This window comes from Trachurus japonicus, chromosome 8 (assembly GCF_045865225.1).
Source record: "Trachurus japonicus isolate A0001 chromosome 8, Traja_1.0".
NCBI lineage: Eukaryota > Metazoa > Chordata > Actinopteri > Carangiformes > Carangidae > Trachurus > Trachurus japonicus.
In genome coordinates this window covers 7,477,097-7,502,961 of record NC_140914.1, presented here as the reverse complement: position 1 = coordinate 7,502,961, position 25,865 = coordinate 7,477,097, and the positions used below count along the sequence as shown (strand labels likewise).

The window sequence follows — 25,865 nt, the reverse complement described above, 5'->3', positions numbered from 1 at the left end:
ACTCAACACAGTGTTTGTTACTTTACTACTACTACTTAATGTGTCATTTTCTGTCATCAACAACATGTTGTGTGTCACTGATTGGAAAAATCCTCTGGTGCTGCAGATGGAGATCGCTTTTATACTGATATTATTATTATTATCAATAATAACAACTAACTAATATTCAAAGTGGCCGATCACAGACTGCAACAATATATCTAAGTTTCACAGTGAAGTGTTTTGTGGGAGGTGCAGTGCAAAAGAAACATTTCATGAACGAGCAGTGACTCAGTCAGAAATCAGAAACAGATTTAATGACTTATCATCAGACTGAGTGTGGAGCTCGGTGTCGCCCCCTACAGGCCGGCGCCGGCCGCATGGCTCTCCTGAGGCTCCGCGGCGCTCTGAGTGATGGAGCTCTGAGACGTGCAGCCCAGAGCCGACACCGGCCAGTCCCGACCCGAGCTGCTGGAGGCTGGACACACGGAGGAGGAGGAGGAGGAGGAGGAGGAGGAGGAGGAAGAGATCGTTAAATGACCAGAACCAAACCAACACACTGTTGTTTAGCTTGCAACACACAGAGGAGAGGAGAGAAATCAGTGATGTTTGTACTGTTTCGTCAGACTCTTTTTACCACGAGCACAGTGGCCTCTAACTTAAAGGAGACATATTATGGAAATATCACTTTTTGAAGGCTCTTTAACATATATCTGGGTGTTTGTTTTGCCTTCCAGCCCCCAAAATGTGAGAATTGACAAAAAAAAATCAGTAATTTTCAGGCTCCTGAGGTTGAAATCCATGTGGTTTTATGAGCTGTTTCCTCAGTTGTCTGACAATGATGTAATTAGTTTTCGAATTTGCATAATCCCACCCCTACCTGGTAGCAGTAGAAGGGGCGGGGCAAGCAGTGGTTCATTTGCATTTAAAGGGACAGGCACTGAAACCAGCCGTTCTGAACAGGGCTGTTTAGAGAGGATGAAAAGAGCTGTGATGTTTGATCCTTGGGGTATTTTGACCGAAGCATGTCACAGACATGTCTTTAAGACACCTGGGAACTATTTTAATTTGTGGAAAAGGGGCAGAATATGTCTCCTTTAAAATTTTAGGAGTGCAAGCAGAACATTTCGGGGTGCACACTGTAAATCCTCTTGCAAAGCAAATATTCACATTTCCTTTTCCTACATAATCTTCACACACACATTGACCTGACGTCTGTGATGACATATTCCAGATCCTTTGAGTCGCCCCTTCCATATTTCCCCAGTGTTAAAAAGAAACAGAAAATTTACTTTCACTGTCTCATATTTTAGGGGCAAAATGCTCTTATTTATGAGCAGTCTGGAGCCCTACATGGACTTGAGAACGGATAAAAAAACAAAAGTTGAAATAAGTATAAAAGCATCTCCTCCAAGTTGTTTGATGTGTTTATATATATATATATATATATATAAAAATAAAAAGTAAGTAAAAAAATGCTCAATTTCTTGTACATTCAGATTTATATTTGAATAAAAAAACGGTTACTGGCTGCACATGTGCAAATAGATGAAAAATTAACTTGCACTGTCTCAAATTTTAGGGGCAAAAGTCTGGAGCCTTGAAATGTGACATCTTTTACTGTATTTTTGTAAATGCACCAATCTGTGTGGACATCATCACTCGACCTGAACATAAACACAATGCCCTCCGACTTTGAGAGGAGACTCAGGTCTGGGTCCACCTGTGTGTGTGTGTGTGTGTGTGTGTGATAGTAACTCACCTGAGCGGCTGCACTGGCCGCTCTTGGCGCTGAGGGGGGGGTGGAGCGGCGCGCTGAGCCCCAGCTCTGGGGAGGCGGCAGGTTTGTGTGATGGGGAACATTTGGATTTGTCTTTAAGTTTGCTGGACGTCACTGCAGCACAGACACAGTTCAACATGTGAGCAGAGGTTTCACACAAACAACGACTGAACTTTACCTTGACATTTCTAACTGTCGGCCAAAATACACCGCAGGACATTTGTCGTCATGAATCATGTTTAACAGCAACTCAGAGCCTCGACAGGTGTGACTTCTTCATGTTTCACATAGACATTCAGACGTCCACGCCCACATGAGGAAAACATTTATAGAGAAGAATTGAAACTGTGGAAGCTGCTGCTGTGTTCACAAAGCTGTTCTTCTAAATCATTTATTATGGTTATTTGCAGTTTGATTTTTTTTTTATCAGTTTTTATCTTCTGCTCATGTTTTATATGGCATGTCATGCTCCATCTGTCTTATTTCATCCTTTTTATTCTGTGTTTTGTGAACCTTGATTGTTCTCTTCATATTTTTTCTAATTGTCAGTGTGTGTGTGTGTGTGTGTGTGTGTGTGTGTGTGTGTGTGTGTGTGTGAGTTTTAATGTCACTAAACTGAACACTTCCAGGTTTAATAAAGATGAACATTTATTTTCTGTAACAATAAAGTCTGATGAGCTCAGGTTTACTGAAGCTGCATCGGCTCATTCAGGAGGCACCACAGCAGACGTTCAGGCGGTAACTTCACCGTCTTTGGTGCAGATTGTAGGTAGTTTGGTTTCTGTGGTTCTGATGGCCGGTGGGTTCAGGCGACCTCGGTAAATGTGCCCGTCCAGTCCGACAATATCGACCTCCTCCGACTGACCAGACGACACACACACACAAAGACACAAACACACACACACACACACAAAGACACAAACACACACACACACACAGTGATACGTAAGTGATGCAGTAGAAGAAGCTACAATTTGAGATGGAGTTAATTTTAACAAGTCATTGATGTTTCATCTATAACCATCGTACTGGTAAATGTTCCCTGTCAAGGTCAAGGTCAGGTTTATTTATATAGCACCTTGAACCAAAGTGCTTTACAAGTAAAACAATTTCAATTACAGTTTTAACATCAGATAAAAACACAATAATAAAAGCACAATAAAATAAAATAAACATCGGATAAAACATTGGATAAAAGCGCAACATACAATAAAACTGTAATGATAAAACAATCGGTCAAGGGTTAAAAGCCAGGGAGAAGAGGTGGGTTTTCAATAGAGATTTAAAATGTACTAAATTTGGAGCTGTTCTGATTGGGAATGGCAGGCTATTCCAAAGTTTAGGATCGGCGACCGCAAAAGCTCGATCGCCTCTTGTTTTTAGTCTTGACTTCGGTATGCTGAGGAGGAAGTGGTCAGCTGACCGTGATGTTCTACATAGAGTGTGGGGAACAAGCAGGTCACTTAAATAAAGGGGAGCCAAGCCATTCATGGCTTTAAAGGTCAACAATAACATTTTAAAACTTCACTACACACCTGTGTGTATATATATATTTATATGTATATAAACTCTATGTAAACGTGTCCGTCCCACCTGGATGACGCCGTCCGCCTCCGGCTGGTTGTGGTGCTTCATGTGCTGCAGGCCGGTGCGACGCTGGCTGGACGACGTGACCGTGTGACTCCCGCCGCAGCTCCGCGACACGGCCAGGTGGCTGTAGTCCGCCAGCTCGGCGATGCGTTCACTGCACAGACAACATCAAAGCATGGTGCCAAGAGAAAGTGGGTCTGCAGTTGTTGTTCATCTCAAACTAAAGTGTCTTTAGAGCCTCACACGTGGAGGGGACTAGACTTTCTGTTTTGCATCCCAGAGATTAACATGTAAATCCAAATTGTTCATTCAAAACTAACAAAATTAGGTTTATTTATTTATGTTACCGGTGTTTATGTTGTTTTTGGTGCTCATGCACATTCACAGTCTTCTTTCATGTAACCTGCTGCACTAACTCACTTTGCATTAAAGTGTCTTCAACCTAACCCTCTGAGCTCTGCTACCTAGTAACAGTGAAAGAGGACGTCCACCCCTGATTTAACCTCCTGTCCTGTCCCTGACTCACTGCTGGATTTCCGTCTGGTTCTGCTTCTGGTTCTGGTTCTGGTTCTGCTCCTCCTTCTGCTTCTCCTTCTGCTTGTCCCTCGTGGTGTCCAGGCAGTTGTCTCCATCACAGAATGTCTCTACCTGCCTGTCCGCCCCGTCCCGGTTCCTCTGAAGCTGCAGCCTTCTCCTGCGTGCCTTAGCTAGCTGGTAGTTGTAGCGGTTGCTCCCTGGCCTCAGGCTGAGATGTTGAGATCAGCTTAGAGTGACTGGATTTACCTCATATAGATTATATGTATGGACAACATGAGGACACTGTCTCTCTTACTGCATGGTGGCAACACAGTAAAATACTATTTGATGAGAACAAACCAAAGAAAAAGTTTCTTGTGCCTCTTGTGCCACCTGCTGGCGAACAGAGGACTCGGCTGCTCTCACCTCCTGTAGTGCTGCCGGAACTGCTCCAGAGTGTAGACGGTGAACGGCCTGATGGACTTGTGTGAGGGGAACCCGGGGGTGGTGGGGAGCGTCATCAGCTGCCTGTCATTCACCAAAACAAACACACAGACACATCAGAGCAGAGTTCAGACAGGTTTCTAACAGAAGACACTGGAAATGACATGGCATGCAAAAGTTTGGGCCCCACTGGTCAAAGTTTCTGTTAATGTGAACAATTGAGCCTTGAGTTGACCTTTTGCAATATTTAAGCAACATCGGTGTATTATTTTAGTTTTCTAGAGTTTTAGAGTGAAAAAGGGAAACAAAGCAACAGCCTGCAAAAGAACGGGAAACCCAGGAGACTTTGACCAAGGTATCAGACAAGATATTTACACGCTGTGATAGTTTCCAAAGGGGGGGCTACTAGGTACTGACTATGCAGGGGAGCCCAAACCTTTTCTGTCATTTTGAAAATGTAAAACATGAAAATGACAACAACAAAAAAAAGTTTTTAAGTGTATTGTAAAGTGAATGTGTCCTCTGTAACTCTATTTCTTTTGGAGATCATTTCATCTTCCACTTGCTGAACTGTTCACAGCAACAAAGAAACCTTTGCATGATGCCACTGTAGGTGAAATATTCTTTCCTCTGTACCACAAGAGTGGAAAACAAACAAATAAATAAATAAATAAAGCCAGTGCTCTTGGTGCTGACTCACGGTCCTGGCGTCGGCTTGACGATAGGTCGGTCACAGCAGAGGCAGTGAAACCTCTCCACCAGTTGTCTGGAAGGAAACAGAGACACATCACAACACTGAGTTTTTCAACAGCGAAGTGCAGGTGTGAAGCCAACACGGCGGCGGAGGACGACGTACTTCCTGATGGCGGCGGCGTCGTCGTGCTCCCCAGCCCCCTGGTTCTGCAGCTTGTCCTGGATGCTCTTCTTGCAGTCGTCCAGCTGCTTCTTCACAGAGTCCAACTCCGTCCTGAGCAGCTGTGGCGACATCACAGGTCAACAGGTCAAACCCACCGGGACGGCACAGGTAGAAACTCAGAACAGCCATGGTGTGACCTCTCCTCACCTTACAGTCCGTCTCCGTGGAGAGCTTCTCCTTGACCTTGTGCCAGTCCTGCGTCTGGTCCGTCACTCTGCTCTGCAGCTCCTGGTACATGACGTTGAGCTGCTCCGTCATGGAGTCAAAGTGCACTCGGCTCACTTTGCCCTCCAGAGCAGATTTATCCGCTTTCTACAGACATGGAGAGAAAATGAGACGTTTAAAGGAATAGTTCACCAAAAAATGAAATTTCTCCCTCATGCTGATGAATACTTATATATATATATAATAGTTTTTTATTCCTCAAAGTGCATCTGGAGACCCGGGAGGCCGGTTCGTAGTCCAATGGAAACTTTATATGAGAGTAATAGGAACTGACACAAAAACGTCCATAAAACTACACAAAAAAAACACAATATTCCTCCACACTGCTCGTCCACTGCAATCCAAGTGTCCTTAAGGGATATAGTCCAGAGTTTACTCGAAACAACGTCATTTAGGACATTTTTACAGCCTAAACAGTCCTGTATTGTGCTCTGACGTTCACACGACCCAAGACTGTTTAGGCTGTAAAAATGTCCTAAATGACTAGACTATCTCCCTTCAGGACACTTGGATTTCAGCAGACGAGCAGTAAGGAGGAACATTACAGGGTTTTTGTGTAGTTTTATGGACTTTTTGTCTCTGGTGTTTTTGACCCTCCCGGGTCTCCAGATGCACTTTGAGGAATAAAAAACTACTCTGGAGTATTTATCAGCATGAGGGTGAGTCAATAATGACTGAATTTCATTTTTTGGTGAACTATTCCTTTAAGATCCACACAGAACAAAGACACATGTCGAGGATCAGCAGTTTAGAGCACAGCAAACATGTTTACATAAAACCAATAACATGATCATCTCTCCTTGTAACTGTTGGGCTAATGTGAGTGTTTTTTCAGGCCTGTCCGGTGCTGCCTGCAGTTTTTTAACCTTCAACTGGAGCAACTTACGATTTCAATCTTCACCATCTGCTTGTCGGCCTTCTTCTCATCCAGCTGCTCCGTCGTCTTGAACAGCTCCTGAGTTCAACAGGAACATGGAGCAGTAATTAACCGGAGGGAGGACAAAGAGTTAAAATACTTTATCAGATTTTCCTCTTTCTGTCTTTTCCGTATCATAATGTATGAAAAACCTCCGTTGTTGTCTGTGCTACATGCAGCTTGTTTGAGTGTGTGGTTGTGTGGTGTGTATTTCTAGTACGTGTGTTGTCAGAATAATGGAGATGTGTTTTGAATAAGTTTGTGTTTTCTTTAATGTGTTGGGCTCTCTGGGCCACCGTAGAAACCCAGTGGAAGTTGTTGCTTTACCTCTATGTGGGTTTGTGTGCGTCTGTTGTCGCCTTGAAGACACACGGTCGTTTCATGCAGCTTTTCACATTCGGCTTGAAGCTGCAGGATCATCACCCGCACGTCGTTCACCACCTGCACGCTCTGAGAAACACACACACAAACAGTTAAAGGGTAAAAAGAATATTATTAAAATATTATTCCATCAGTTCTTGAACCAACTTTTAGATGTTTTTTCTTGTGAAATTCAAACATGTCAGCTCTTTTCACTCGTTTTAACACACTAGAAAACCTGTCTGTCTGTCTGTCTGTACTGGTTTGTCTTGCCTCTCTGTCCACCTGCGTCCCTGCTCTGTCTCCTGTCTGCTGTTGGACGAGGTTGTCCATCGCCTCCTGCATGAGCTCGTTCTGCTTGAACAGACGGCTGAGCTTCCTCTGGATCTCTACCGACTCCTCTCTGCTCACTTCAGCCTGGCCGTCGCTCTCGTCCTGCGCAGGCTCAGGCTTCATGTTCTCCAGCCGGCCCCGCAGGTCGTTGAGCTGAGGTCAGAGGGCAGAACTGAGCTCACACTGAGCTTCTGTATGTTGGACTCATAATGGACCCTACTTTACACATATTGAAACACTTCATACAGCTGTTTCTGTTTCTGTCTCATGTTTGTCTCTGTCAGACAGGTTCAATCTACACCAGATATCACACAGGAACAGGAAGTAACAGCAGCAGCAGTTCTGACCCGCAGGTGGATGTGGTTTCTCACAGGAAGAAAAAGATTTCTGTTTTAATGTCCAAGCCACCTGCAACTAACCATTATTTCCGCTTTCATGACTGACTGACAGACACACACACACTGAAGAACCTGGAACCATCAAAAAAACCTGCAGTTTATAGAAAGATGGCTACAATTAATGAGGTGGTGGGGGGAAATGGATTGATTTTTTTTGTTTTCAAGAATTGAGCTGGATACCCAGAGGTGATTGATGAAGATACGTATGTGCTGATGAATTGATTAAGTGTATTTATGCAAAGGGAATTTATAACTCATGATTAGCTTTATATTCGATATAGTTTTTTTTTTCTTCTTTCTTTGTCTGTTTGATGTTTTTGTTGTTCTTTTTGGGGTTTTTTTGTTTTGTCTTTCTTAAATATTCCACATTTTTGATTTTCTGACATGTATATATAAACAAACTAATGCTGAATGTTTGTCTACTAAGACCACTTGTAAAATTAATTGTTCTAATAGGTGTTGAATTACTGTTGCAAAAGTGGATGTGAGGAAATAATAATAAAAAAACCTGCAGTTTAAAAGTTGTGAAGCGACTTGTACCTGCAGGACCGACCTGCTGCTGCTGTTTCTGTGTGTTGGACTAAAACTATCAGTGACCCTGTGTCCTGTCTGACCTGATCCTGGAGGCTGTGGTCTCTCAGTCTGTCCTCGTGAGAAGCCTGTCTGGCCTTCAGCTGCTTCACGTCCTCTTCCACTTTCTGCACTGACCTCCTGGACACGATGGGGTGAAAACACACACCAACGTCTCAGCTGATTCTCTCTAAAGCCTGTTCATGTTTTTACATGTAGCTCCAGTGTTTTGCCCTGTGTGCTGCCGACTGTCTTTACCTGAGGAGGGAGATTTTCTGTCTGAGCTCACGAGCGATGTCGCTGTCTGAGTCCACACTCCCTGAACCTGCGTCTGCCTCTGAGCTGCTCTCGTTTTGTTGGCTTGTGAAGATTTGCAACATTTCCTCACAATAGTTCAGCTTTGGACAGACACGTTAAACGGTCAGAAGCAGAGCAGACACTGTGTGAGACGGAGGAGTCACTCTGGTCGTTTGCTCTCACTCACCTTCTCCCGGTCGCTCAGCAGGCCGTCGATCAGAGCTCTCTGCTCCTGCAGCTGACCCGCCAGGTTGTTAGTCACATCCTGAGAACCTGAGCCTACAATAAAACATCGAGCTGTCAGTGGATGTAGAACAAAAAAAACATAACAAAACAAAAGGTGTAGTTACCCTGCTCAGTGACGACTTTTCGGAGCTGATCCAGCTGTTTCCAGTTCACCTTTCCCTCTCCCAGCTCCGCCACACGAGACTCCAGCTCGTTGAACCTTTGCTTCAGTTTGCTGATGCTCCTGAGAGCCTCTGAGTAACGCTCCGAGCCGCTGAATGACGCAGCAGCACCAGCAGCAGCACCAGCAGCAGCACCAGCACCACCAGCAGCAGCAGCAGCAGCAGGATGAGTCTGTGGAAGTGGATCTGACAGCACCAAGGACGTCTCTGTGGCTGGATGATGTGGATGGTTGATCTCTGCAGACGTCACAGAGGGAGTCGCAGCTGCCGTCATGGCAGAATCCTCCACAGGGTGGGGGGAGGACTCTACAAGCTCCTGTAAGAAAAGGTGGACACGCTGAAGACAAACCACTGGTTCATCTTAGACTGGTGTTGTGTCAAACTTTTGGAAAGACCGTGACAACAATTTGCAATGACAAGAGTTTCTGCAGTGTTCATTAAACTTGGGATAGTTCAACAGGAAAATGCAGAAACTGCTTGCCGAAAACTCCCCCTGACAGGAACACGCATCAGCTGTTTTACGTGAATTTCTTGATAAATCATAAAATATTCTTTAATTGTATTATTGCCATAATATGAGACAATAACAGAACGCTACGAGAGTTGTTTTCTAGGTAAATTCATGCAAAACCGCTGATGCTCATAGCGTGGTGAATGTGCAGGTCACAACTTGTCTACCAGAGTGTTTTGGAGTTGTTGGATTGTGTATTTGATGAGTTTGATGAGGGAAACCAAGAAATCCCATGAGCCTCCGTAGCGTAGCTCTGAGCAGCTCACAGCTCTGCTCCGCCGTTCTAAAAATAGCTTGCACTGACAATTAAAGGTAACGAACCTACTGCTATGACTATAGGGATTATGGCAAAGGGCCAATTTGCCAAAATGTTGAACTATCCCTTTAAACTTTGCAGATTTTTTCCCAGTACATGATGTAATAAAAGACACACAGAGCTCAGTTAAATATAAAGGTAGATAAACTTTGTCCTGTTTCAGTGTTTTTAGTTTCTTTTTAAAGACCAAGTGGCAGCATTTTATATAATATATTCTGTAGATGTGGAAGCAGCAGTTAAGTCTCGTGATGAGAACTTTCTGATTCTTTCTTTTGTCACTAAATTGCCGGTTGGCTGCTGTGTCTCACTGTGATGGAGAATCATAGTGATTATTGTGATGGATTTCTCCTGAATGTAAATGTTGACCTCACGTGGCCCTGAACACACAGCAGAGGCCTCAGTGTTAAAGCATCTATCAAGTTTCAGCTGAGTATGAGGATGAAACAGTTCGTGAGAGGAGCAGGGCTGAGGTCTGAACCTGTGGCTGTGTGACCAGATTGGGTTTCTGCCTCTCCCTCCAATCAGTTCTCTGATCTCACCTTGTGGTTTTCTCCCTCGGGGAGCAGAGCTGACTGCAGGAAGTCCCAGGTCACGCAGCGACTCAGCACCTCAGAGTTTGGACTCTTCTGAACTGCGACCATCAGAGAACTCTGTCATAGTGAGAACAGAGTAGGTGACAAGAGACAAATTATTAATTATTATCTAATCATCATCACTGTGGAGACAAAATCATTTCAGCATGAACATCACAGACTCACTCACCACTGCCTCCTCCAGGACGTCCATGCGCCGGCAGCACGTCTCCACTGTAGTGACCGACTTTGGAGCATCGACCGCCTGCACACAGAGGGAACACGCCCACAGTGAGGTCCAAACACAAACAACTACATACATCATAAATAATAACAACAATAAATACATAATAATGTGATATGTTCTAGATTTACACAAGGTTAAATAATAAACTTTGTTTCTAGAGCATGAGCTGTTTTGCTTTAAATATGGAAAGATGGAGTTGTGAATGAGATGTGGGAACTGAAAAACTCGACTTCCTCCTGCTCCCTTTCAAGCACACGTTGTTTACTGATTTCAATATTGGTCTTGTTTTTTGGGACACTATAACACGTGTTACATGTGTAACACGTCTTTTCTTTTCTCTTTTTTTAATATTTACAAAATAAACAATAATCAATCAATCCAAAAAAAATAAACATGAGATGAATTGCAACATAAAGAGAAAACAGAAAACAAAATAGAGAAAAGAATCAATAATAAATCGCAATGATGAATAGAAACAATAACACAATTATTAAAATCATGAAGTTAAGGATAAGGAGATAAAAAAAATCATGAAAGACAGAATCAACCAGGGAAACAATCAATTAAAAGCAACGTCATGAAAGTAAGTGTTGAGTTGCTTCTTTAAAACGTCTCCTGTGGCCGCCTGCCTGGTTTAACTTATCTGCATCATTTACTGTCTTATTATTTCACCTTCTGCTTGCGGTGCAGCTCCTTCTCATCCTTCATCTCATCCGTCATCTCATCCGTCTCTCCATCCCTCTGGTTGTGCAGCTCCTGTATGAGCGTCATGGCCTGTAAACAACAACAGGGACATAAAACAGGTTAAATCACCACTTTCTTCCACATCTATATAATCTGAGGACATTGATCTGAGAGTGAATAGGAGACATTAACACTCCCCGACAGCTTTAATTAAAAGCGTCTCAGGACTCTGACTCATATCTCCCTGACCGCGGTGAAACGACGCAGGAATTCGCCGGGAGCTGACAAAGAGGATGAGGAACAATCGGAGCGTCGGAGATGAGACAAATCAAGCTGTGACTCTGTTTTCCTGCGCGGCGCTTCAGGCTGATAATCTGCTCTGTAACCAGGTTATTTAAACTTCCTGTGAGGCTGCCAGGGCTTGTTGGCAGAGTCAACAGTTACATTTCATTTGTGTGTGTGTGTGTTTGTGTGTGTGCTTTCGCATGTGTGTGTGTGTAACAAAGGAAATTCCTGAGCTGCATGTGAGGTGCTGTTTAACGTGTGTCACATTCGCCCCACAGGACCTGATGCATGGCGACCCCACACAGCTCTGCAGCCTGAATGACTAACAGCTGGTTAATAAGTGCGGTCACACTCGACGACACACACAGCGCCTGTTGTGTTTGAGCCATTTCCCTCAACTATTTAATTCATCTGAAACTTTACAACACATCCATGTTAACTTCTGCCTCAAGCAAGATTAACCAATTAACTAATTCTTCGATTGTAGATCAGGTCTGTGACAACATCCCAATTTGTTCTGACATTTTATACGGAATAAACTCTAAATATTAGAAATTGAGCTGTTTTTATTTTTATTAATGTCATCCACCCTGTTATTGCCTCGTGTACTTGTACAATTTCTATTTTTACTTCCACTATACATGGATGAGAGAAGGCACAGTATGTGTATAGGGTGACTTGGGAGTGGTGGTGGGACTCTGTTTCTTTTCTTTTCTGATGTCTTTTTTACTTTTTGTGGTGAGGACAGTTGTGAGCTACATCATTTTGGTTTGGATGGTGGTTTGTTTTCCTTCCTGTTTTGATATCTTTGTGAATACAGAGAGCACTTGTATGTTGTTTATGTTTTGTTTTGATAAAAATCAATAAAATCTTTTTTTAAAAAAGAAAAAATTTAGCGTTTTTAAAAGAGTTGCTGATTCATTTTCTGTTACGCAATGAAACTAATTGATCAAATCCACCCAAAGTATTTCCTGCAGACATTGAGACATGTGTGGAATGAACGACCTCCTGGACAGGTAATAATTCAGTGACAGAAACAGAGGAAGCCTCTGTTACTCTTTAAGCTGTCGCCTCTACAAGAATAGCTCAGCCATTACCTGGATCTGACCGTTGTTGCACTTTGAACGAGACGCGTCACTCAAACGTTCTCACAGACTCCGATCCGGCATCACCGGGGGGGTTTCCACAGACAAACACACTTTCCAATAAAAACAATTCATCTGACAGCTTAATGGCCGCAGCCTGGCGCGCTGCCTGACGCCCATGACATGCTGCCGAGTACCCACGCTGCGGTCGTCCTGGAGACGGAGGCCAAAGCACCTGCGTTTGAAAAGGGGGCGGTGGGGCGTTTTCAGGGGAGGAGGGCACGCCGGGTCACCTCGTCACGGGTAAAGTCAGCGGATACACCGGCTGACCCCAGATATGCCCACGGAGGACATGAATGATTCAGACGGGCTCCTGAAAGACACAGCATCACCTGCACCTGCCCGATGTCCTGCTTTTCACCTGAGAGCTATTCATCCCCTGACAACCAGGATCATCTCAGCGGGGGACTAATTACCCCCCATCACACAGGGAGAGGGGGAGAGGGGGAGTGGGATAGCGGAGGAGGAGATGATCGCAAAAAAACCTCCATCTCTCTAACGTACTCTCCTCTGATCAAACTCTGGTTCTGGCTTTTGTCTTTTGGAGATAAAAGCCGACGGTCGTGTTGCGTAACGCTGACGTGAACGTCTTCGGCTGCGTCCGCCTCTCTTTGGAGGCGGCACGGCAGAAACCTGAACAGAGACACGCAGAGGTCATTTGAGATGTCAGGGTGGCGCCCGGCTCCTATTGTGCTCTGCTCTGTCACCAACAGCTTAATACTCCACTGAAATGTTGAGCGCAGCCCGCCAGAGATGGAAGAGAAGAAGAAGAAGATGTATTCTGCTGGCTCGGGCGCAAACTCGGTCTGTGTGGGTCCTAAATCCTCAAAGAAAACCTCAACGATAAAGAAGATCAGTTACAACTCAACACTAATTAACAACTTCTCCTGAACTACTTCATCTCTGCTGCCCACATCAGCCAGGTGTTTTCCATCAGCTGACAGAGGAACAGCACCTGTGTGACATCACTGCCTGCAGTGTAGTTACCGTGGCAACTTACCAGAAGTGAAGGACAACTAGCATAGTCAAAATATCTATTTTAGTGCTGTATGTTGTCAATAATGATCCAGTGTTTCTTTAAACGTTAAACAGCAGTATCCTAACTTTATTATTTTACACTTTCTGTGGTTTGTGTTTTATTTCAAGTGTTTATCCATGAGATAATCAGTTTTTCCTGTGTGTGTGTGTGTGATAATGTTTTTTTTTTTGTTTGTTTGGGTTTTTTTTTCCATGTCTGGTGGTATGCATTGTGTGACTGAATGTGAGAAAGAATTTCCCCTTCTGTTTTGTTGAAATTGTGATTTCACATGACAAAGTCAAACAGTGCAAATATTTTAACATACCCCTCCCTCCCCCTGGCATCTATCTATCTATCTATCTAGTCATTTCAAGTAACAAAAACCTCAGGGTACTTTCAATTAAGTACTTTTGTTGACACTTATTCAAATATGAATCTGAGTGTATGAGAAACAGAGCAATTTTTATACGTATATATACAGTATCAGACGCTTATATAGCCTACTTTTTTTAACTTGTGTTTTATATGTGTTCCCAACTCCATGGTATGTTTTTTTCATTATTATTCAGAATTCATAATTGCTTACATCTTATCATCATAATAGCTAGAATTTATCCGGTATCATACCACTTCTACTGCTCTTATTATAATACTCTTATTCGTATACAGTAAAGTTAAGTTACTACATTGCAGTAGGTAAGCAGGTACCAAAGTGCTTATGATTTTCCACACTATTTAAGTAGCTAAAGTACTCAAAATATTAAACAAAAACAACATGGAAAATCAAAGAAATGTGTGACTTCTGTTTCATTAGTTGACATTAGCTGAGTTATTTCGTTGCTCTGACCTTGGACACACCATCCTCGCAGCTCTGGATGCGGCACCGGAGCTTTGACTCCAGCTCTGCCACGGTACGGGGAGGGGGGCTCTGCTGTCCCTCCCCCGGCACCGAGTCCTCCGGTCCCTCGGAGCCGTCGACATCCACCGGGCCGTCCGTGCGCGTTTCGCCGGCGGTCGAGTCGCTCCACCGGACCTTCACCTCCCCGAGGCTGAGCTGCTTCAGCACGGCGTGAAGCAGCGCGTTGAGGGCGCTGAAGTTGACAGTCGCCTGCTGAGGAACCCCGAAGGAGATGTTCAACAGCTCATGCAGCGTGATGTTGTCCTCCGACATGTTTGTTTGTTTGTGAACGGGAACACAACCGTTACTTAAAGTTAAGCTAACGTTAGCTCGCGGATTAAACTATATTTTAGCAAAAGAATTGCCGCTTGTAACGACACATAAACATAGTGGATAACATTTAAAAAATAAACATTAAAAAAGAAAGAAAAAAAAGTATATTTGGTCTTTCTATGAGGTTACTAAATCTTGTCCAGCATCCCCCGGTCACCGTTAATCTCGGACGTTTGTTGAATGTGAAAATGTTCAAGAGAAAACGGTATCACAGCGACGTCAAGCGTGACACATTCACCGGAAACAGTTAGAAGCCCTTCAACGTAAAGCAACAAACTCAAACGACAACGGAATAAAACGTATATTTTCAACACAACCATGCTTATCCCATCTTTTTAGTCCATATATTTATTCATATCTATTATCTTTTCGACCCATTTATGAGCTAAAATTATGAAAACGAAAAGAAATGTATGGAAAAACAAATTCACTAGTGCTTTTATTTTTAAACTTCTGACCGGATATAGTATTTAGCTGCTTCTCACTTGACGTCACGGATTCCCACGTTGGAGTCAACTCGGAGCGTTACCGGTTGCTAGGCAACAACAGGCAAATCAGGCTGCGTTCACGGAATGGGAAAAATATGACACTCGGATCTTTTACTAAAGTAAAACTACAAAAGTGTCAGAAGTAAAATACACTCAAAAAGGCAGATTTATATGATTTATATGAAGTCATTCGACTGAATAGTCAGTTATAGAATGACCATTTACTAACTGTAACAGTGTGAATTGCATTATGACATTTAAAGGGACAGTGTGTAATATTTGTCTGTTTGAATATACTACCAATGAATATATTTGTATAATGTATAATGTATAATGTATAATATATATCCATCCAACCAGAGAGCACGTTCGTAAATAAACAATAGAATGATTTAATAGATAAATAATAGAATCATGCTAGATTGTTTTCCCCTCATTTTACACACCGGACCTTTAACTTTTGAATGTAAGTGTATCCACCTCTTTATGGGAACAATGTTTTTTTTTTTAATCATTAAATATGAGAAAATAAAGACTTTCATATTTAAGCTCCCGTTCATCCCTGTTACTACTGCCCTTTTAACTAATAGCTTGTTTTGGTTTATTTCAATGACGCATGGAACTAATGTTCAAAATAACATTTTATTGATAATAAAAACAAGCAAGCAAAGGTTCAGGTGCCAGTCTTAATTACTACATTCAAGTATAAAATCATCTTCAAAGTACACATGCATTTCCCTTAATATCCTCGAGATTGATTGCATCCACTTCAGTCGCAATATGAAACAAAACTTGAGTAAACCCGCCCCCTTATGTTATGTTATATTTGGCAATAAATTACCCAACATATGTACTGTAATTCATGAATTGACAATTATACAAAAAAGAGGAAAAAAAGACTACAGCATGTACGACGCAGCTCCGTGTTGCCCGTTCCCACCACAACATTACATAAAGCTGTGACATGTCTAAAAGGCCCATGTTTAGCACTGTGATGGTTTGGGAATCAGTTTGAAATGGATTGAGGGGAATGGCTCCATCAGTGCTGGTAATTAAAAAGAAATGAACAAGACTGAGCGACTGCAGCTACGTTAGCAGCTCTGTGACGCTGTAATTCTCATTTGTAATGAAACTAAACCGCAAGACACAAAAGTGAAGGTCCATAGTATGTTCTGAAGTAAATGTAAAAACTGAGTAAAGGTCTTTGGTAACTTATTTCTGAAAGGGTTTATCATGTTGGAAGCATGAAGGTGTTTATATACGAGTGTGGCAGTTTCCATATTTTACACATCCTTCCCAAGGTTATGAAAATTCAACCTATGAGAAATGAGAATGTTTTTGCCAAATCTCTGGGAAAACCATTCAATAGTTTATGAGATATTTCAGTCACACAGATATAGTAGCTGAAATAAAAACTCCAGTGCTGTTACATATGTTGAAATAACATAAAATTCCTCATTCATCATTTTGTTATTTCACAATTCTCCTTGAAAAATCTTCCCATTAGTTAAAATATCAGAGAAAACGACTTGTTTTATCTTTCTTTTTGTAACGGCCCCCCCATTCGTTTCATCTGAACTAAATGCAGTCACCCACTTGTAATTATGAGAATTTTCTTGGAGTCACGGGGTCATCCTCAAGACGATCTGGGTCTTATTACAGCTAAATCAATTATGTCGTATTAAATGTTGGATGAGCATGTGTCTCAAGAAGAAGAACAGCTTAGCTGATGTGCAAGGGTGAAAATGGATTTCACACTCAAACAAAAGTGAAGAGAAAAGAGTTCAGTTTCTTGATAATGTTTCCCTTTAAGCTGCTCCACTCCCAGGTTGTGTAATATCTTAAATCTAAAGTCAGCGTCAGGAGGTCGGAGGCTGCTAAATAACTCCAGATTGCAGAGTGTCTGTCATAAAAGTTAATTTTGAGGCTGTGATCACCTCGTGACAGGGGAGTAAAGCAGTAGACACACAACCTGGCTGCATCACAGCCGGGTTGTGTGTGTGTGTAGCGTTTTCTTTCCTTTTGCAATTCAGGGAGTGCAGACACATGGAGCCCAGGAGTGGCCGTTCTGTCAGTGTTTCAGAGTTGATTTAGTGCCAAGTGAAGAAGTCTCACAGCAGAGCAGAGGGATCAGTCTGGTATTATCCTACTTTAAAATGGCTTAAAACCACATGAAAAGACAAAACAGAATCAATGATGTGTCTCTGAGTTAAATGGTGTAGTGAGGATTATGAACCGCTTCATGTTGTACAAGGTGTGGCTGCAGGACAGTGTGTGAAAATGCATGTGTGTTTGTGTTCATGGTGATGAATGTCACCCAGTGCAACAGTGGCAACAAGGCTGTTGGTTTTGGTCTTTTCATGGGGTTTGCTGAAAAAAAAATAGAATAATACCAGATTTCTAGAAGAAAACATTCTCCATGTTTTTGGGTGTCAATGAATTGATAAGGACTAAATCAGGTGCAGGCATCCGCAAATAGCTGCTGACCGGTTCAGATTGATTTCCTACAGGGATGGACTTTTATTTTTAAGAGCAAGAGCCTTCGTTTTTTAACCAGAAATAGCCGTTATATTACAATGTTCAAATCCAGACTCCACAAAAAGACATTTCACCTCGCAGAAGTTGCTGCTCTGCCGCTTCCACCATCTGTTCATTTCTTTGTGTTATTGACAGAAAGTCACAGAGTCTGGTGGCTTTTAACATAGCAACGCAACAGCTGTTTCTGGTTAAAAGAAAAAAATGAATGACTGTGTGGCACCATCAATCAGTTTCACTCAAAAACATGTGAAATAAGGCCCAGATTCACAAATGCTGGAGTCGTCCTTTAAGAGACTAAATGTGCAGCCAGAGCAGCTGCAAATGTTAAAACCTGCAGCGGATTTTCAGTGTTGTTAGTGTAACTCCTCAGGAGCTCCTCAGGCACTAGCAGTGGGCCCATTAACATTATTTTATATCAATGCTGACAGGCCGTCAATCAAAAGTGCTTGATACATGATTTAGACATTTCTACCCATCATGCGAGTATATTTTCATTTTCAGTTTAGATTGATGACAATAGTGTGTGCACAACAAGATGAAACAGAGGCCAGGAATGAAGCTGAATGAGGTATATCTGCTGTGCACACACTAATCCCCCCTCCCCCCGATGCCTTTAGATTTAGTACAGAAAAATATTGAGTGTTTGCAGCCACTGCCGGGCTCCGTACCGACCGGGTGGCTCCGTAAAATCTAAACATACCACAGTGTCAGTCTCTGTTGGCAGAGCCCGGGATACCTTCATCATCCCTGGCTGATTCTTCCAGCTGTGGAGAGCGAAACATATCCAGCTGTGCCCTCCACGTCCTCACCAGCAACCAGAAATCAGATGCTGTCGTAGTCCGATTCCCGCCGCGTGGACTCGGCCCACCACTCGGCCACGAAGAAGGTCATCGAGCCCAGAAAACCGGCCAGAACCAGGATGAGCAGCTGCCAGTGCAGCAGCAGGTAGTTACTGTAGAAGAAGGCCAGAGCCGCCATGATGGACTGCAGGAGGAACAGCAAGACGTTACGATTAATTAGTGACACTGAATGTAGTTAAAACACACATCAACATGTTATATATATGCAACAACTGTGCCAATGTTTGATGTAAAGTCACCTGGATGAACTTGAAGACGGCGAAGGCGGGAGCGCTGTTTTCGCGGAACGTGAAGCCAATGATGCTGAGCAGCTGAGTGTTGAAGCAGCTGTCGCCCAGACCAAGCAGGAAGCTGCAGAGCAACGCCACGCCGATACTGGACCACAACACAGAGACGTTCAGGTGAGCAGGAGGCACTTACACTGGCTGATGTGACACAATGACCATATAATATATATATTTTTCACCGGCCAAATGAAAAAAATCATGCCTTGTTTGACGAAAAGTAATCGCCTTAACGTTTTTAGTATAAAAATCCAACTTAAGCAACATTTAAAAAGCTGCACATCCTGGCAGCTGAGAGTATTACTGTCAGGTTTTGTCCCTCCTCTGTTAAATATAAAAGGAGGCTGAAAATCACAGGAGCTGTGCACCGCCGACATGCACCAAAAAACAAGCACGGCGCATCAAATGTGCGCCGCTACGGCGTCGTGTTGGGTTGTTAGCGTGTATGAAGTGCATAAAACTTTTTCATCGCCGGTGAACAGATGTGGCAGATTTAGGCTTGTTCAACCACTGCCGGCAGATTTTTTCAGAGGCAATTTATAATTAGCGGGATGATGAGCAATAAACTCTTCACATCTGGGTTTTGTTCCTGTTGCATCCCTATAGGGGCGAGCTATAGAAATAAACTCTGTGGTGTGTGTTTTTGTTTTACACACCAAACTCATTTTCTACCCGCCATTGGCACTTGGCGGGTGTTCATTTTACACCCTGCCTCCACAGCATAACAACAACTGAGTTGAGCGTTTTATATAAACAAACAGTGCCACCAAACAGCAGCTCACACTGTTCTTCCTCCTCCTCTGCTGTGACTCTGTCATGATGGTTTCACTTCCAGTTTGAATTAAAGCAGTACTAAAGAACTTTCAGTTTTGGTTGAGTTTGGCGGTGCCTGTGGACCAAAGCGGTAGTGTTTTGCCTGAAGGAAGACTCCATTTCCCATGAACACTAGCGTGAAGCCCTGTAAATATCCTGCATTAAAATTAACAGAAGACATCAAAACTAAGTTTCTGTTTCTAGTGGATCATTTCAAAGTGAAAACACAAACATAATCCATTGCTAAAGTACTGTTTTGCCTGTTCCCTCCTTGTTGTGACTCGCAAAAGTGAAAGTGAAACTTAAGTGAGAGCAGGGTTCCTACCATGCTCCTCAAAGCTGCTTAGTGCCAGTGAAGGTGATACAGACCCCCTCAGGCCATGACAGAGGTGTCATTCAACTTGTTGTAAGTCGATGTATCATCACAAAAGTTATGAAAATATTTTATGAAGGTTGAAAAGTTCCTTAGTGCTGGTTTAAGATTTTCAAGACACATACTAAAAAAATAAAGTCCACTCTGCTGTGTGTGTGTCTGTTTCTTTTATTTTACTTTTTACAGCCTCACATAAAACCTCTGTGATAAAGTGCTGACGTTCACAGTGTGACAGCTGAGTCATGTTTGCCATGCAGCAGAAAAGAGGAACTGCGGATTGAGACCAAGAGTTTCAGTGGTCAAACCCGAGTTCAACTTTCAGTTAACATTTCCTCCACGATGGACAGAAATCGACCAAACAGACATCCGATTGAATGTGTTTCTGGTTGCTAGGCGACGCTCGTCCTACCTGGGGTTGATGTAGGCCTGCAGATCTGTCCCCGCCTCCGGGGCCAGGGGAGCGTCGCTGGCGATGTTCAGGAAAATCAGGTAGAAGGCGACAAAGTGCGTGATGAGCCCCAGCAGCACCACCGGGTTCCTCCCAAACCGGTTGCACTTGTTCAGCATCCCGAACACGCCCCCTCCTGGCAGGACAGCACACACAGAGGAAGGAAAAGTCAACGACTCGACTCGCAGCCTCGTGACTCTTCCTCAGGTCGTGTCCTCGTTGCCTCTGCAGCTGCGCCGTCATGTGACCGAGTGAAAGTGACGACGACTCACCTAAGATCTCGCCGATGCCGATGCAGATCCCAGAGATGCCGATGAGACTCTTTGCATCTTTGCCGAAGCGGGTCATGGCTCCGATGCACGTCCCGTACACGCCACTGTAGAAGGTGAGCTCCAGACCTGGTCGAACACAAACAGCAGCGTGTTGTTGAGACCTCAGACTCAATTATTATTTATTACCTTGAATTTATTTTATTCTTAATTATCCTTCTATTCTCTATGCACTAATTTTATGAACTGGTCTGTTGTCTTGTTGTTGAATGATGATGTTTTTTATTGTGCAGCTGAGAAACTGAATTTCCCTCAGGATAAATAAATTATCTATCTATCTATCTATCTATCTATCTATCTATCTATCTATCTATCTATCTATCTATCAATCATCACACACCTCAACACGTCTGGTCGTGTTTTCACCCACCTGTGTATCCGATGGAGACGCTCAGCAGCAGCATCTCTTTGGTGACAAATATTTTACACGACTGGACTGTAAAACAACAAAAAGATGGGAGTTAGTTCTGTTTGTTACTGAGGGTTGAAGCCTGATGGAGACGACGTTTATTCCTGTGAACTCACCAAAAGCGTCTAGAGCCTGGGAGCAGAGGCTCGCTTGAGGCGTGCTGAGGAGGAGGAGGAAAAAAAACAACACACATCAGCTGCAAAATGAGACACGGACACCGATACAGCTGGAGCTCAGTCTCCACATTTCACAGACTCATTTTCTTTTGGACATTTTCACCTTTTGACTCATCCCTGAACTGGACTTGGTTGCTGCGGCGACCAGCAGGACAAGACAAATGTAGGAAAGACAACAAAAGGATAGCATTTACAGTTAAAGGTCACCTGTCTCATCCTGTACTGTAATATTGTTCCTGCTCCAGGAGGGATGACCCATCTGTCCTTAAAAAATATGTTTTCCGGGAAGTTTCAAGGCAACTTTCCAGAATCTATGTGGGTTTTTTTGGGCTAATCTTATTTAAAATATGTCAAGAGGCTCAAGAGGACCGCTGCCAAAAGTTTTGTGTCCCCTAACAACAGATATCAATAAGCATCAAGGGGCGGATCCGGGGCCCCTGCAGCCCCCTGCAGTCAATTAAGTTTAAAAATGTGTTTTTATGTCAGAGTTGCATTATTGCTGTGATGTTATTCAGGCTGCAAATTACAAGTGTCTTCATTTCAGATCAGGCTGTCATCAATTTCTTGATAAATCATAAAATATTCTTTTTTGGGGGCATTTTTTTTGCCTTTATTTGATAGTGCATAGTGAGATAGACAGGAAAGGGGGAGGCAGAGAGAGGGGGAATGACATGCAGGAAAGGTCTGCCCGACGCGGGATTCGAACCGGGGACGCCTGCGTTGAGGACTGTTTGCAAACTTTGCAGATTTTTTCCCAGTACATGTTACATAGAGTTACACCACAGGCTGGCTGTTGCTCTTTCAAAACAATCTTGTTATAACATAATCAGGGGCTGTTCACAGCTGACAACTTACGTCAGTGCTCTTATTGTGTAGCGGTGTCTGACTGTTCAACCCTGTGCTCACTGAATTTCACGCATATTGTGATATAATATTTGTGCTGTTGTTTGTGTTGTGGATGTTTTGTCTGTGCTCAGGCGCGGCAGATTAAATCAGCCTTGTGGCTACTCTGTCATATCTTCAGAAATGTAATTAATGTGCGTCGCCCCTGGCAACAGCATGGATAAAGTGAACTCACCTGACTGTGGAGCTCTCTGTGGACTCGGCCTGCAGCAGCGCCTCCGCCGCCTCAGAGGAAGAGGACTCGGGGTCGGGCTTCCGGATCAGAAAGAAGAGGAAGCATCCGACCAGGCTGATCACGGTCAGAGAGATGAACACCGTCTGACGGTCTTTGTCTGAGACAAACCACATGAGTCACACTCTTAAAATGACACTTCCCACCAGAAGTCACTACAGGAACTACTAACATATGAACAGAAATAAATAACACACACTGTGTGTTGTGCATGTGAGGCAGAGACAGAACTGACCTGTTATATGAACGTGTCCATGCCAGACACAGTATATGTAGAGATTTCCAAAGAACAAGCTGCAGAGAGATAAAGAATCGTCAACAGAGCTCAAGACTTACAGATAAAGGGAAAGGTCAGATTAATGGAAGGGCCGACTCGGCACAGGAAGTCAATGGCCCCAGGACAATTTATTTATCAAATCGGTTTGTTTCATTCCTCCCCTCGGGTTTGTTGTGTTTGTCTGTTTCCTGTGCTTAAGTGGTTTTACCTGAACTGCAGCAGAGCCCAGAATATGCCGCTGTTTCTTCCTATGGTGGAGTCAGTGGAGTTGATGGTGAGCACATTTCCCTGAGCCGTCCACAGCACTAGAGCACAGGGTGGAAAATAAATATAAATACATGTACACACAAAGGAAAGTAAAACATTTAAAAGGTTTTTGGTTACTGTCTCGTTACCTGCTGCTCCTATTCCAACCAACACTGACGCTGTGTAGAAGCTCCATGTGTACGGGTAAATAAACATGGCGATGTAGCCGCTGCAGAAATTTAAAAAAACAAACAATATTAAGACGTGTGAAGTCTGATCTAGCATGAGAAGGGGGAGGCTGGAAAAGTGTTTGTTTACCTGTACAAAAGGCCACTAAAAAACATGGACAGCTGTGGTCCAATGACGGCCACCACCGACGGAGCGATCAGGTTGGATGCAGAGAAAACTCCATAGATGATGGCCATGCTGCGGAGAGGAGGAGTCGACGACAACAAATGCAAATTAAAACAAAATAAAAAAATACATGTGAGAAAGCATTGAAATACATGAGACATACAAACGAGGAAATGGTTTACATGAGCAGCACGGATGCTGACATATTTTTATTTCCATGAAATTTTCCATCAAGTATTTATAGATCTCAGCAATTTCAGCATTTGCGTAAACTAAAGAATGAATTTACTCTCAAAGATTTCTCTTGTTTATGTGACAAGATTAAGGGTCTTGTAGGATGTTTGGTGAAATCCTGACTAATTAACTCATTTCGGTTCCTAGAAGTGGTTTACCTAAGATTCAGTTATCCCTCAGCGATTAGTGAGTGAGACAGATTTGATTATACTAGAAGGTGCCGTTAGGTCTGTATGAATGCTGGTCAAGTTTTCAAGTCCATGAAACCATAGCCTGACATCTGTACGAATACTGTGCGCTGCAGCGTGAGGGAAATATAATGTAACACAGTAAGTGCATGAGTGTGAATGGATACCAGCAGTTTACCTCGTGTATCCGCTCCCATGGAACTCGGTGCTATTGAAGCTCTTGATAACCGTTTGCTGTAGAGACAAAAAAGATGTGAGTAAAGTCTGACTTTGACATGTGATCAGTCTTGTAATGTAATATGCATCAATAAACCCATCATACCTCTATATTGCCACATGTTTGAAATGCTGTGAACATGAACATAAAGCCAAATCCTAGGATAATGATGTTTAAAAGCCTCTTTCCCTCCGGACTCATTTTGGCAGCTATTGGTCAGTTCCTGGAGGAGATGAATACCCAGAAAAAATATCTACAGGAGTGAACAGCACATCTGTGAATAAAAAAGAACAAGGAAGTGAAACATTTAAGAAACAATCCATGGTGAAAATTGTATAAAATATACTTTCTCTCTTACAACCAAACTCCAATCAATAATCTGCTGTTTTTCTTGTTTGTTTTTTATCAATGAAAAAACCTTAAATATTGCTACGAATCATATCAACCCAATTTTAATTTGAAGATGCAAAATTATTATTATTTATTTATTTATTTTTTGGCATAAAGCAGATCAGAGGGTAACAACTTAATTCCCCTGAATAACATCTTTGGGGTCAACCATCTCTAATAAGGTTTGTTTCAACGACCCTTCCTGCAACGACAGTCAAAGTCATAAACTTAAAGCTATGTATGTTTGACATAGTTATCATCTAGCAGATGTTTTGTCTGATAATTACAAGAAAATGAGAATTCACTTGACATGTTTTTGTCTTGGTGTTCAAATCTTAGGATAAAGAGTGAAGAGTCGAGACAGAGCCAGCTGTTTCCTGGAGACATAAGTGTCTTTTCCTATCTGTAATGTCAAGCTAAAGGAAACAAACAACTTACCAACAGTGCTGAAGCCGCGTAGCTAACCCTGGCTGCTCCTCTTTGTGTTGCTCTCAGTGTGTTATTATTAGCATAGTTAGCTGTTTGCGGACCGTCCGGTGTCCTCAGTCCTCCGTTTTCTCCGTGTTGTCCCACGAAACTTAGTTCAGTAACACGGTTTTCCTTCGTCGGGGAAACGATTCTCAATCTCCACCAGAGCACTTACACTTACACAGCACCGGCGGCGGCACACGGGAGTGGAGCTACAGAGGTTTTGTCATGTGAGTGAATCAGCTGACCGACCTTAGCTGTAGCTGTTAGCCTGTTAGCATCAGGCCGCAGATCTACAAAAGCCCCGCGCGGGCGAAACGTCACCAACGGCGAATCCGCGTGGACCGATCCAGCGGTGTTATTAGTTTGTGGAAAAAGTTTTCAACGTCAGAGTGCTTATTTAAGTGATTGGACAATATAAAAATGAAATAACATCAAGCCTCAACCTCAAAAACAAAGTATCTTGTTTTAAACCACATACGGTAGTTTTATCTTTTAAAGTAAGGCTAAATGGGGGAAAAAAAACAAATATATTTGCATACTTCCGGTCAAAAATAATGCTACAAAGTGGAAATACCCCTATGGAAAAAATAGTTTTTTTTTTAGGTAGCTGATATCAAGAGAAACGAGGTATTCGAGTAGGCTATTTCAACTCTTGGATATGTCTAATCGTAAGTATGATCAGATTGATCAGTTAGGACTAAATGTACGTACATTTTCACCCACATTAAAAGATTGTTTTGTTTTGTTTTGTTTTGTTTATTTATATAGCACTTTTCGCAGACAAGTGTCACAAAGTGCTTTACACAGAGTCAGAAAACAGTTGTGTGTTCACGAAATGGACACATGAATAGAGACAGTATGCATACATACACTTTATACAAAAGCACTATCACAA

At 42.9% G+C, this 25,865-nt stretch overlaps 2 protein-coding genes across 2 annotated transcripts; both read right to left on the bottom strand.

The window, feature by feature from the left end:
• Positions 1–274: 274 nt before the first annotated feature.
• LOC146982504 (uncharacterized) lies at positions 275–14,889 on the bottom strand. The gene is made up of 20 exons (XM_085785585.1): positions 14,357–14,889; positions 11,061–11,151; positions 10,321–10,442; positions 10,098–10,208; positions 8,675–9,047; positions 8,512–8,603; positions 8,286–8,425; positions 8,072–8,168; positions 7,000–7,212; positions 6,694–6,816; positions 6,337–6,405; positions 5,373–5,537; positions 5,166–5,284; positions 5,010–5,075; positions 4,292–4,393; positions 3,876–4,094; positions 3,353–3,503; positions 2,508–2,619; positions 1,742–1,873; positions 275–457 (listed from the first exon to the last, which is right to left on the bottom strand). Exons 1-20 carry the CDS (start codon positions 14,678–14,680, stop codon positions 339–341), a joined length of 2,940 nt encoding a protein of 979 aa, XP_085641711.1. The 5' UTR covers positions 14,681–14,889; the 3' UTR covers positions 275–338.
• A 962-nt stretch (positions 14,890–15,851) lies between these two features.
• mfsd11 (major facilitator superfamily domain containing 11) lies at positions 15,852–25,228 on the bottom strand. The gene is made up of 14 exons (XM_085783508.1): positions 24,938–25,228; positions 24,215–24,383; positions 24,071–24,126; positions 23,435–23,542; positions 23,266–23,345; positions 23,079–23,175; positions 22,829–22,887; positions 22,537–22,693; positions 21,399–21,442; positions 21,244–21,309; positions 20,817–20,942; positions 20,506–20,680; positions 18,866–19,001; positions 15,852–18,750 (listed from the first exon to the last, which is right to left on the bottom strand). Exons 2-14 carry the CDS (start codon positions 24,308–24,310, stop codon positions 18,589–18,591), a joined length of 1,362 nt encoding a protein of 453 aa, XP_085639634.1. The 5' UTR covers positions 24,311–24,383; positions 24,938–25,228; the 3' UTR covers positions 15,852–18,588.
• Between the last annotated feature and the right edge of the window lie 637 nt (positions 25,229–25,865).